Source organism: Phoca vitulina, unplaced genomic scaffold, assembly GCF_004348235.1.
Source record: "Phoca vitulina isolate PV1807 unplaced genomic scaffold, GSC_HSeal_1.0 scaffold20, whole genome shotgun sequence".
NCBI classification, from domain to species: domain Eukaryota; kingdom Metazoa; phylum Chordata; class Mammalia; order Carnivora; family Phocidae; genus Phoca; species Phoca vitulina.
Window position 1 is genome coordinate 22,636,871 of NW_022589723.1, and position 14,433 is coordinate 22,651,303.

General features: G+C 34.6%; 1 protein-coding gene across 3 annotated transcripts in view; it reads right to left on the reverse strand.

Annotated features, from left to right (window-relative positions):
* NEDD4 (NEDD4 E3 ubiquitin protein ligase) overlaps nt 1–14,433 on the reverse strand; it is a 118,680-nt gene that overhangs the window by 25,694 nt on the left and 78,553 nt on the right. For all 3 annotated transcript variants that reach the window (XM_032417480.1, XM_032417482.1, XM_032417481.1), the window contains 4 exons: nt 11,247–11,297; nt 9,738–9,799; nt 7,095–7,197; nt 1,847–2,013 (listed from right to left, as the gene is read on the reverse strand). In XM_032417480.1, coding sequence (XP_032273371.1) covers nt 1,847–2,013; nt 7,095–7,197; nt 9,738–9,799; nt 11,247–11,297 — 383 coding nt within the window. The remainder of the gene's footprint in view (nt 1–1,846; nt 2,014–7,094; nt 7,198–9,737; nt 9,800–11,246; nt 11,298–14,433) is intronic.

Consider the following 14,433-nt stretch of genomic DNA (forward strand, 5'->3'; position numbering starts at 1 on the left):
AAGATAGTTAAAATGATAGTCAAAGATGCTATGATCATTTAAAAAAAATACCTTAGATTAGAATTCACTGGTTTGGGCCAAAGCCTATTTCAACACACACAGATGAAGTCATGGGCACATTGGTTTCTTCAGAGTACCTTGTGCAATTAAGGTTTTGTGAAAATGTATAACACGTCTGACTTTGACATTTTAGTTCATCACCATGCCTAGGGCAATGTTTGACATGTAAGGGCACTCAAAAATATTTGTTGAATAAATGAATTTCTGAGAGTTTTGTAAATAATTTCATTATATTATTATTTTGCCATGTTATGATATGAGTAAAATCTAAAGTAGCTCTAGAGAGATTACAAAAAAGAAGCTTTAGGAGTTAGTTACATATACAGCTTCAAGAACCAGACAGTAATGTTTTCCAGAATTGATCTTAAGCCAAGAGTAGAGTTCCCCATGCACGAATGCAGAGGGCAAAATGAAGTATCATGTAAGAAACACTGTAATTAAAAACTTAATAGATCCCAGATTAAATAGTATCTGTTTTTGATCATTAACAGAAATAGGTCTGGTCTGAAAAAAGATAATAGTAAAAACATGTCTGAGTTTAGGAACATTATAGTAAATCAGACTGAACACCATTACCCCATTTATTCCATTATTCTAGCTATTTGCATTTAGTATAATCAGACCTTCAGATCAAGAATTTTATAAAATATTTAATAACAAAATTATTGTTAATTTATTTAATGCCATATAAGCCTAGGGTAGTTGGAAGATCAATTCTTAATGTACTATTGCTGAAGAAAACATAATTTTGACAGATGGTTCTAAGAGAATGCTTCAGATTTTTTTCTCCTCAATACCTGATTTAGGCTAGCTGAAAGTGACATCAACCGTAGTGAAAGAAATGTGATTCTGTTCAAGTCAGGCTTCCTATAATACTGAGGTCTACAGTAGGACAATTTTGTAGACTTTCACAGTGTCTTCAGTTTTACGATTTGTACAGGTCCCTAAGAGATTGATGCTTCTGTGCCACGAAGAACCAGGATCACTGATTTGCTTTGGAAGGATTTGAGAACAGAAAATATCTATGAAAGTGCTTGGACTGTATCAGACACAAAATACCAAAGCCAAAAATTAGAAATTAATGGACAAATACGAAAAATTTTAAGTCTCTGTCAAAAAGTAGAAGACTAAAGAAAGCCTTCATAAGGCCATAAGGGAGGAGAAATGGAAGGGCATTTGATAATAAATGTGAGTAATGGGACATTCGTAAATGTATATTTAGAAATACAGTCTGATGACAATCAAAGAAAAATGTCACTGAGTGGACATAAATTAGAATACCTTAAAGGTCATTCTTTCTGTCCTTGATCTGTGTGCATTGAAAATTGTGTATGCATTGACAAGATTGGCAAATGAGTGTTTAACAAAAGACCCTTGGTATTCAGTCCTTTATGTTTTATAAGTAATTTATATTTAAAAATAGTGTACTGTAGAAACTAACATTTTATTACATTTTAGTAACAAACTACAAAAAATTTCCAAGATTTTCTAAACAAGTCTAAAGAGAAAAACCTATCCTTTGTGGCTACAAAATAATTTAAAATAAAGAAGCAATTAGAAGGGTAGTATTTGTGACTCCAATAATTTTGAATATTATCAAATCATTTAAAAAAAAGAAACAGTTAAGATGGCATTTTTAAAGCCCTGGGTCATAAAAATCCTCCTCACATTTTTACAGCTTATGGATCCCTATACTACTATGAACCCATTTGAGACACAACTTCAAAATGAAAATTAGTGGTCAAAATGTATTCATATCACAAATGTAAAAGCCACCAGCACATACTGAGGGGTTGGTCTTTTCCACTGTGTTCTTCTAGATTCATGGTTTACATAGTAGGTCCTTCCAAGAATATCCTGCCTCTCTTCCCATCCTGGAGGTAGAGGAGAAGGTTCTTGTTGCTGCTGCAAATGGCAAGCAGCATCTGGTTGGTCCAAAACAACCCAGCCAGGCTGAAAAACAGAATGGTAACAATTAATTTTTTTAACCTTATAAATTATGCTGGAGGAAATTTAAAAAGAGATTAGCATATCCAGTTCCAGAAATTATGCAAGGAAAAATTTGCACAGTGTCAACTTTTAAGACCATAATATGAACATTTTATGATAATGAAGACTTTTTTCTGCAAAATGATAACATGTAAATTTTGCTTGAAACTTTTAACATTTTTCAAAAAAGTTTTAAAACACACCTAATAGGAAAAAAGGGACAGAAAAAATTTTAATTCTTTTAAAGGTTTTATTCTTTAGTAGTCTCTATACCCAACGTGGGGCTTGAACTTACAACCCCAAGATCAAGAGTTGCATGCTCCATCTACTGAGCCAGCCAGGTGGCCCAGGACAGAAAAAAATTTTAAGTAAACAAACAATGATGGGCAGCACTGAGAAACACAGTTTAAACTCGTGTAACCTTAGTCTGTTCTTTAAATTACAAGCAAATGAATGAAGGACAAGAATATTGTCTTATTGGGCATTGTCTTTCCCATAGAGAAAGGAGCTTGTTATGGTAGAAATCAGTATGGTAGAAATCAGTAAGTGAGACCTGAAAAAAAATCACTAGATGAAGCCTAAATATGCGTAGGCTTGACAGGGAAAGGCAAAGGATTTAGAAATAATTGCTACAATGAACTCTCTAGCAACTGAAAAGCCATTATGATTCTCACATCTGACTTTTCTCTTTCTGGATTATGGAAAGGCATTTTGGTCAGGTCATAAAATAGCCGAAGAAATAAAATTTCATTTGTTTTCTTTGTTTGTTTTATTTAAGTGCTAGGAAAGCACTGGAAATTTCCTCTGGTACTAGTGAGGGGCATATGTACATGAAGCCTAAACTAGGGTAGTTAGGGTAAGGAATTACTCGGAAGGGTAGCAAGAGTTAATGGCATGTTTTTACATAAGAAACTTCCTAACAGAAAAGGACTACTAAATATCAATACTAAATACCAATAAATAAATAAAAGGTCCTACTAAATACCAATATGGCTAGGGAAGCAGAAATAAATGAGTGAAGAAAACTTAAAAATTCTCCTAAAGAGACATAAAAAGAGACCTGAATGAATGAAAAGACATAATATGATATTGGTTAGGAAGACTCAGCCTCACAAAGGTGTCAATTCTCCCCAAGTTAATATATAAAGTGTCCAAGATTCCGATAAAACTACCTTACAGATTTTTTTTTTTTAAGTAGGCTCCACACTGGGCATGGAGCCCAACATGGGGCTTGAACTCACAACCTTGAGATCAAGATCTGGGCTGAGATCAAGAGTCAGACACTTAACCTACTGAGTCACCCTGGCACCCCTACTTCACAGATTTTTATAAATAATGGGACAAGACAATTCTCAAGTTCAAATAGATACACAAACAAGCAAGAATAACCAGCACAGTTCTAAAAACAGAAGAATGAGTGATTAACTCTACTGAATAAAATATAGCATACACTACAACAATTAAAGCTGTGGAGCATTGAGGTACACTCAGACAGCTCAACAGAATGAATCAGAAAGCCCAGAAAGACTCAAATTTATAGGATTTTAGGATATGATAAAGACAGTTCAAATTTGTGGGAAAATACAAAAAAAAAATATGTGGGGTGCTACCTCATACCTTCTACCAGGATGTTACAGATTGAACAATGTTTAAATGTTACAAAGTAAAACCAACATGTATTACAACAAAACTTGAAATTTAAAAGAACATGTTCCAAGACTGGGGAAGCCTTTGAGTATGAAAAAGACTGACAAATTTGATTACAAAACCTCCAAATTTGTACGTGGCAAAAATTACCAAGTCAAAGTGGAAAAAAAAGACTGGGAAATGTATTTGGTAACATAATAACAGGCAAAAAAATAATGTCCTTAATATATACAGTCTTTCTTTCGAGGCACTGGGGATCTAGCGCTGAAGGATGGTTGTGTGCCAGCCAGCGGATGGCTTAGAAGGTGGAAGAGAGTTCTTTTATGTTGGAAGCCTGACTCTGAAAAGAAAGGGCCAGGGAGGAGAGCTGAGAAGGAAAGGAATGTTTTCTGGCAGCCTGGAGAAAAGGAAAGGGGATCTGCAGCAAGGGTGATCTCTCTGGCTGGTCTGGTGGGAGGGTTATTGGTTATAGACTGAGGCAGGACAGAAGGTGAGGGGGGCAGAGGGGGCAGGGAGAGAGGAAGACAGAAAGAATTCTGGAAAAAGGGATCTGGATGGGAAGTAAATTCACTCCCTTTCTTTCTTACTCTTATTTTTTTTCCTTTTTACCTTTTCTACGGAACCGACATCTCTTTAATTTTGCTTTCTTTTATTGCTCTATTTCTCTCCTTTTCCTTTATCCTCTTACTTTCTCTCTCCAACTATATTTACCTTCCTTCTCTTTCTCCTTTCCATTCCTTTAAATGATCATAATGTAGGATCTACAGACTTAAAAATTAGTCTTGTATATATTAAATCAATTTTATTTCTCTGGTCTCCATTTTAAAAGTAGGTGAATTGAATTTTTGTATTTCACTCTCTTGAAAAATGGTTAAGTTTTTAAAAATATGGTCATTGATTATTTTTCTGTAGATTAATAAAATTTATTAATAAGAGGGTCCTCACTACTGCTGTAAAGGATTGTAAAAATGTTTAGAGCTAGGAAAATGGTACCACAAGATTATTTCTTTAAAATCTTAAAGATTTCTCTCTTAAAGGTCTCCTTAGTGAATTTATGTTATCTAAGTAAACTTGAGAAGGTAAAGGCCTAATTTTTAAAAACCTGTTTCAAGTTCTAGAAAGTACAGTTGTACATTTGAATATTATTTAGAAAAACTGAGTTTTCATTTTTTTTGTATAAAATGCCTCCCTATGAAACATATATTAGCTAATATTCTTCACAAAATAATTTTCTAAGTATCAATGAATGTTATTTAATTACTAACTTGAAAGCTAGTATGCAATTGCCAACAATTTAATGGAGTCAAAGAGGATCAGAAAGAAAGCATTCAGAGCTACAACACACATTAATGTTAGCCTTGCAAAATATATACAACTAAATCTAAAGTTGCAAAGGGTACAAAAATCAAATGTTAAATAATAACCTATTACAGCCAGACTTTGATATACTAAGGAATACAGGTTGCCTAAGTGTGAGCCTCTTTTGAAAATGACAACTGTTCTCTTTAAATAGAATTTTATATATTCAGTTACAAATTAGATGTCAAAGACAAGATTTCTCTGGTCATTAGCTACACAGAAGATAAATAAGCATAGATTCATGTGTTTAAATTCCTAGGGCCTTTCATAAATAAACTCCTACATGCTTACATCTACTGAAATTATAAGGTGCATTCTGAGGGAATTCAAACATTGAGACCTGAGACCACAAAATGAAGCGAAGCAACTCTACCCACAGGAACTGAACTGTGAATAAGGTACCTATGATATGTGTGTGTGGGCAAAACTTGGAGCAGGTTCCTAAATAATGAAATGCTGTTAATTTTTTTTTAGTTACTAAATAAAGAATTTTCTTTATGGCAGGCATCCTTCATCTCAAACAGAATTCCATTATGCAAGATACCCTGTGCACCAAAATGCCAGGCAGAGAAACTTCGACCCAATAAATACCTAAAATTTTAAAAAAGTGATTATTATATGATAAATCAGAGAAAAACTAAAAAAGAAAAGGTAATCAAATACGCAAATATAGACTTAAGAGAGGGTACCATGTTTTTTTGATTGACAAACTAAGGGTTAACTATATTCTGTGATTTAAAGAAAAAAGTTCTTTCCTTCTATTATTACAGATTTCCCCATAAAGTAAACTCTTCTTAGTGCATATAAGAAATTCCCAGAGGGGCACCTGGGTGGCTCAGTCAGTTAAGTGTCTGACTTTTGATCTCAGCTCAGGTCTTGATCTCAGGTTTGAGTTCAAGCTCTGTGTGGAGCCTACTTAAAAAATTCCCAGAAAGCTCTGTTACAAAAGCATGGCTTGTTCTCGAGCTTTCTTTCTCAAGGTATGTGGGATGTGAGGTACTGTCCAGTGCTGGGGGAGGTCCCTCACCTTTACAGTTCTTCTGGAGGCTTAACCAGACCCTCAGCCAAAGAGGCATGACTGTTGAGGAAGGCACACACAAGAAAACTCTTCAAAGCAAATTGGTGCCAATATACTGTGTGCTTTCAGTAAATGTTGCTTCAGTGGTAATGTCAAGAGGCAGTTGTTTTAGGGTCCCCTTTTCAAATCACAAATTTTTCTGCTGGAAGAAACCGTAGAGGTCATCTGGTACAATACTGTCATTCTACAAATGAAGAGCCTACGGTTCAGAGACCTTCAACAATTCACACAGTCACTTGGCTCACTAGCAGCAGAGCTTGGGATGAGAATTCCAGCCTCCAAATCCCCATTCAATTCTATTCCAAATACATGCTCTCTGCCTCTTCCTCACTTACCCTCGATGTATGTAGCTCTGCCCAAATACTTGACTTGAGCTTCTTCTTATCCTGTCATCCATGAAAATTGTTAAATTCTATTTGCCCCAGATAAATATGGCCTCTTACTAGATCACTTGAATTCCTTCCCTCTCTCATTCCCTCCTTTCCTCTGAGCCCTCCCATCCTCACCCCAACCATGAGAGGAAAAGTAACAAGAATTACATTTCATAAAAGAGTTCCTAATTAGTAGGGTCTTCTCAAAATTTCCATATATTTAACTTACAAATAGTAAACTGTATTCTTACTTTAATGGAGGGGAGAAGGACATGGTTTTAGAAAACTCTAAAAAAACAGAAAGAGTTAATGACTTAATTACAATAAATGCTTTCATTTATAAACATTGTATTCTCTATTCACTAAGCTTTAAGAATGCCATCAATAATGGCTATTCATTCTACAGAAATGTCCTTAGAAGGAAGAAATGTTTAATGAATGCTTGGGTAAAATAAACAAATGCCCATGTAAATAATTTTTATTGCACACGTTAACTTCATTGAATAAAGTTATTTTTTTCTTCAAAGTACAGTAAAATAAGAAATGAGATATTTTCTTCTCAGTTGAACCAAATATTTATAAGATCTCACCTCTAATTCCTCAGCCTGTTCTGTGTTACCTTCTTCTGAGCCACTGGTTTTAGGTAAATAAGTCATTTTTAATCTCAGATAACCTTTAACTCTTGATTTGTGACTGTAGAAAAGAAAATAATTATTCGCAAAACTTTAAGAAGAAAAGCATTCATTTAACAAGAATTTACTGAATACCTATTAGCTACTAGAGGAGACCCAAAGACAAGCTCGAGGACAGAAGATATCTAGGCAAAGGAGTGAGTGGAGGACAAAATGTAACAAACATAAATAAAAGTTATGAAATAAATAAGATACTAAGGAAGTGTGAGTGACAGATCAGGGAGAAGGTGAGCGAGCAGTTGCATTTGAGTGGGCGCCAGCAGACTGGGGAGGATTTTGATCTGTGGCAATGAAGGGGAAAGCATGTAAGTGGAGAAAAGAGTAAAATATGAGCAAACGGATGGGAAAGCTGGGGATCAATGAAGGGAATGGCAATCATCAGGCTTGGCTGGCCTACAGGATACATGGAGGAGGTAGGGATGATCCAGAGGATGAGGTCCATGTGAAACAAGAGAACTTTCGATTTTACTTTGCGCACACTGTGAAGCCAGAGAATTCGGAGGATAGGGAGAGGCATCCTCAGAGATATGCTTTGGGGATACTAATCTAGTCAGACTGTAGAGGATGACAGGAAAGTGGAGAGCAAGGCCTGCTAACTGTCAGAGACCTACTGTCTTTCTTTGACAGCTGTTTGAATCTATCATACATTAATTTATCTACTCTATTTTCATAATGTATCTTGTATTACCTCTTCGAATAATGAGTTGTCCAAGCTAAAGGCTGCTGTACATTGTGTTAATACTTAAAAAAAATTAAATCTGTGTATGGCCCCCAACAATTCTAGCATCCTACTTACTTAAGAGATCTTTCCTTGTCCTCACTTTCTGTATAGATATTTTGGTGATTTTTATAGATATCAGCTATGTAACTCATTACCCCTTTTCTTTCTTGACAAAAAAGTCCCATTTTTTATTCTATATTCAAGAGATACTCCCTTCCCCACCCCACCTAGTCTCTTAGGTGTTCTTTGTACAGTTCTCATGAACTTGGAAACTGTACCTTTCCTGAGTGGTCAATAGAATCCCTGATGCTTATTTCCAAGGTCACTAATGTGGCTTGTGTCTCCACTTTTAAGGGGGAGTGAACACTGACTTGTTGCTATAACAGACATGTACAGAAAACTTGCTCAGATAATGGTTTTTACAAGCGTTTCTTTATAGTGATATGTTTCATGTCTTTTTTTAAAAGGTTTTATTTATTTATTTGAGAGAGAGAGAAAGAGAGGGAGAGTGGAGAGAGGAGCAGAGGGAGAGGGAGAAGCAGACTCCACACTGAGCAGGGAGCCCGACGCAGGGCTCGATCCCAGGACCCTGAGATCATGACCCCAACCAAAATCCAGTCAGCCACTTAACTGACTGAGCCACGCAGGTGCCCCTCACGTCTTTTCAACCAGACAATAAGCCTGTCGGTTTGGACTTAATGGGGCTCAGAAAGTCTAAGAATGTAGTACATTTTCTATTGATTTAAAGTTCTTTCTGCACTTGCAGTGATATCCAGTGCAGACAGAAGATGTAAATTATATTTTTTAAAGATAAGGATACTAGAAAGCATTTGACAAAATGAAAAGCAGGCTACTAGGGCAATCAAATAAGAGAAGAAAATATTTATTTATTCTTGGTATGCAGATACCACAAGCAGTCTAAAACTAAAAAAGGAAGAAAAGAGATTTATATTCTAAGACTTCTGCAGAAGTTAAATATATGACTTCTCTTATAGAAAGTAAATATTAAGAGAGCACTGTCCCTTTTATTTTGCTTTAATAATTTATATTACAGAGCAATTAAATGTTTTTAAATGAAAAATTTTACTAAGTTCCCACAGTATATCTTTCAAATGTATTTTCTAGTTTTAAAAACAAGACAAATATTGTTGTACAGATGTACTTCGTTATTCTGTGACTTTTTTGACAGTAAATCCATACATGTCTTCACTAGATTTTACTTGACTATGTGGTACAGATGATCAAAGGAGTTTTATTTACAGCTTAAACTTAAAAATTTTAACCAAAATCAAATAATTCAGTTTAGGAAAATGGAATTATGAACATGTTATTTAGGTTTTAAATTCTAGTCTTTGCTCATGTTATTTTCTCTAAATTTTGGGTTTTCTGAAATATTTTTTATTAACACATGCAAGATGTAGTTAGGTTTTCCTGAAATTGGTTTTGCGCACATTGTTGGATATTGCTTTGGTGGAACTAATGTTTGTGATTTTTAAAAGGATAGTATGACAAAATTACATATACTTTAAGACATAAAAGGAATAATAAAACAATAATAACAAATTTCCACCTTCTAATCTGATAAATATTATGGGGACAAGTCTTTCCTAAGAAGTATGAAAAATACTTTTCTGTATTTTCAGAATTTTTTGTGCTGTGCATATATTACTTTTTAATCAGAAATAACAGTAAAGCTTTTAAAAAATAATATTTCGAGGTAGCTTATTTACAAAGGTTTAAACTATAAATTTCCAAAGAAGCTACTATAATGTATAATGAGATTTAAAAAATTAATATGTTATCATTTTGTATTTACTGACCTTCTTGGGTGAAGAACAAAATCCTTAAACGTATATGGTCTCTCCATTCTTGGATTTTCTGTCTAGAATAAAACAGTGGGTTTTCAAGATATATCTATAAATACCAAAAACATGTACTTCTAAGGAATATTCATGAACTATGATCTAAGCCATAACTGAAGTTAGAAGTGAGAAAAATGTGGCTTTAGCTCATTAAACGGTTATAACTGGTAGCTTGACAGGGCTTTCCCCTTTCTGCACCCTAGGACTTGCGGCGGTCACACCTCAGTACCAGACAGGCTGAGCAGGTGCACTGAGGAGCCAATGGAGGGAAGCGGAAACAAAGTAGAGTGGTTAGCATGTTGGTGCCCCAAAGGAATATGGAATACATGCAATGGCAGCAGGTGGGCGTGGTTAGAGCATAGACACCATTCTAGGAAAACAAAAAAGGAAATGGCCTGGAAAGTGAGACTGGATTAAATATATTATCAAAAGTGTGTAATCTCTAAAAACTGTGGAGAGCCAATAAATATCTCAAAAGACTGATACAGTAAAGAGGTATTACTTCTCTTTCTTATCAAGTTCAACAGCCCTTTGCTTTTATTATTCTTTACTTCTTACATTTTGCATTAACTACCCATTTGATCTTGGAACTCTTTCCTTAAATTCTCATCACATTATTTTACTTGTTTGTTTGTTTTTTTGTTTCTCCTTGTCTGTGTTCTTCTCCTCCGATTGACCCACACTGACTGAGGCTCAATGTCTGGCCTTTGATGCTCTCATCTCTCTTACTTGGACAGCCCATCATTCTCAGAGATTCTGCTGTTACCTCGATGTGGTAACTCTCAATCCTCCCAGTCTCTTTCTCTACACAATTGATTTTTGTATTTCTGTTGGCTGCCCACTTTAGGCTTCCATTTTTCCTGTTTTCTATTGAAATTCATTATGGCCAAAGATAAATTTATCCTTTTTCAAAACAAAATGGCCTTTCCTCCTAACTTTTCTACTTGAGACACCACCTTAATTTCCAAAATTCAACCTGTATTATCATTACTTTTTTTTTTTTTTTTCTCAACCTCCATGTCAGAAACCTGGCCCAATGGTGTTTTGTTATGAAATGTTTCCTGAGTCTTATCTTCCTTCATTGTGGTAAGATGCTTGGTCCACATTCAGTTTCATGCCCATATTGTCATAAATGATCCTAGGTTCCTTCTGTGAGACTAAGCTCTCCCCACTCTACGTATTCAGCAGAATATTTCCAAACTGATTTTCCTCAGACATGCTTTCCTGATGTCAACCAACCTCAGCAACTCTCTATTTCTTACCAGGGTTCATGTAAGGGAATCTTGGAAATAAAATTAAAATGGAAAATTGAGATGAGTTTTCAGAAAATAATATGCTCAAGGAATAATAGTGATATACATTTTACAAATCAAATATTTACATTTACTATATATTGTGCATCTGTAAGTATTTATTAGAAAAAAAAGAATAAACATAAAAATTAAAATCATGGACATCTATACCAACCGGTAATGGATAAAGAGGAACATCCACTTGACCTAGGAAATCATCTCTTGTCTACAAGAAAAAAAAGAAAAAATAAGATTAGTAATATGCTCAATATTTTTAGAAAAAATTGATGAACTATTGCCATCATTCACAAAAAATGCAGAAGTCTTTTTTGTTGTTGTTTAATCCTATGCAATATCAATGGAAAATAAAAGGGAATATGGTACAATTTGTGATAATGGCAGGAGAGAGTATATTAGACTGATCCTTTTGCAGATAATAATTATATACCCTGAAAAAATATAAAAACTATTTGAAAGCACTCTAGAGTTACCATAAGCAAGTAGAAACTGAAGGGGAGTCGATCTTTGAAAGAAGAAACTGTATTGTGTAGGATTCGTATTTCCATGGCTTTTTACCTGATAGTACTTTCAGTTCATATGGTGGGATGATTAGAAGTCAAGCAGGAATCTGACATCTTACTCACTTGAGGAGTATGAAGACCTAGTTTGAGGTTAACAGCATAACTAGAAAGTGAGGGAGACAATTTCTGCAAGAAAGAAGCCACAGAAGTCCCTCCAAATCTATACATAAACTCCACCCAAATTCTTAGCTGATCCCTGAACTGTATCTATGAAAGGCAGCAACTGGACCACTGAGCATAGATTCCAGCTGATGGTCACCTAAGGGGAGATAACATTTGGATTTCAGCTGAGTTAACAACTTGCTAGAACAAAAGTCAACACTCTTCAGGGAAAGATGGTAACATTTACGGTCTCAATCATGTACCACACACACTGTCCAGTATACCATAAAAAGTTACTAAACACGGGAGGAAACAGAAAAATGTGATCCAGTATCAAAAGAAAAGGTCATTCAGGGCGCCTGGGTGGCTCAGTCGTTAAGTGTCTGCCTTTGGCTCAGGTCATGATCCCAGGGTCCTGGGATCGAACCCCGCATCGGGCTCCCTGCTCGGCGGGGAGCCTGCTTCTCCCTCTCTCACTCCCCCTGCTTGTGTTCCCTCTCTCGCTATGTCTCTCTGTCAAATAAATAAATAAAATCTTTAAAAAAAAAAGAAAAAAAGAAAAAGTCATTCATAGAAATTGGCCATAAGATAAGCCAGATCTTGGGATTAGCAGACAGGGAAACTAAAGCAGCTATTATAAAGATGTTCAAGGACTTAAAAAGAAAATAAGGTCATAATGAATGAATGGAGGGGGAATCTCAGTAGTGAAATGGAAACTATAAAACTAAATCAAATGTATATTTTGAAATACATATAGAATTGAAAAATATAATATCTGAATTAAAGATCACTGGATGGGCTTAACATATGACTGGAGAAAAGTTCCATGAACTTTAAGATACACCAATAGAATTTATATAATATGAAAAATAAAGAGGACTTACGGAATAATTTCATGCAGTCTAATATATGTGTAATTGGAGTGCCAGAAAGAGAGGGGAGGGGAGAGAGAGGGAGAGAGGGAGAATAGGAGAATAGGAGAAAAAATATTGGAAGAAAAAAGTAGCCAGCTCCCCCAAACATTAACATCTTACATAACCATAGCACAATGATTAAAACCAGGAATACTATTTTTTTTAGAGGAAATAGTAACACTTCCATATATTTAACCTTTTATTCCTAAGTTTTTAATTGTAAATAAAAACCTACACACATAACAGTGTCTGTCACCCATAATATTTATCAAAGTGTTTAAAATAACTTCTGAAAAACCTTGTCCCTCCAAGTTCCCAGAATGAAGCAGGGTTAACTGTTCAATAAACCTCCTTCAGATATTTTCCTACATATATGTATCCACATAACTTTTTTTTTATTAATGTGTAATAAACATACAACATTATATTACTTTCAGGTATACAACATAATGAATCAATATTTGTATATATTTATTTAACATCTTTCACAATAGTTTTTTTTCTTGTGATGGGAACTTACAAGATTTGCTCTCTTAGCAGCTTTAATGCAATACAGTTTTATTTATAGTTGCCATGCTGTACATTACACTCTCATGACTAATTTATCTTAACTATAAGTTTATACCTTTTGACTCCCTTTACCCTTTTCACTCACCCCCACCCTCTTCCTCTGGAAACTACCAATTTGTTCCCTGTATCCAAGAGCTTTTTTTTTTTTTTTAAGATTCCACAAGTAAGTGAAATCATATGGTATTTGTCTTTGTCTGACTTATTTCACTTAGCATAATACCCTCAGGGTCCATCCACGTTGTTGTAAATGGCAAAATTTCATTCTTTTTTGCTGAATAATATTCCATATATATATATATATATATATATATATACACACATATATTTAAAACCATATATATGATTAAAACCATTTTCTTTATCTATTCATCCACTGATGGACCCTTGCGTTGTTTCTATAGTTTGGTTATTGTAAATAATGCTTCAGTGCAATGGAGGTGCAGATATCTTTTCAAGTTAGTGTTGTCATTTTCTTTGGAAAAATATCTAGCAGTGAAATTGCTGGATCATATGGTAATTTTGTTTTTAATTTTTTGAGGAATCTCCATACTGTTTTCCTTATTGGCTGTACAGATTTACATTTCCATCAACAAAGCACAAGTGTTCCTTTTTCTACATATCCTCACCAACACCTGTTATTTCTTGTCTTTTTTATAATAGCAATTCTGACAGGTGTGTGGTGATATCTGATGTGGTTTTCATTTGCATTTCCTTGATGATGAGTAATGTTGAGCATCTTTTCATGGGTCTATTGGCCATATGTAAATCTTCTTTGGGAAAATGTCTATTTAGAACATCTGCTCATTTTTTAAATCAGATTGTTTGTTTGCTATTGAATTGTATGAAAAAACCAGTAATAGTATTAGTTAATCTACAGACCTTACTCAAATTTCACCAACTGTCCCATTAATTTTGTTCCAGGATCCAATTCAGGATCCCACACTGCACTTAGTTATCATGTCTCCTTAATGTCCTTTAATCTGGAAAGTACCCTCAGTCTCTTTTTCTTTCATAATCTTGACTCTTATGAAGAATAATGGCTAGTTATAGAATGTCCATCAATTTGGGTTCATGAAATGTTTCTTCATGGTTGAATTTAGGTTATGCATTTTTTTGCAAGAATACCATAAAAGTAATATTGGCACTTTTCTCAGTGCATCATGTCAATAGTCGATAAACATTGGAATCTTATACA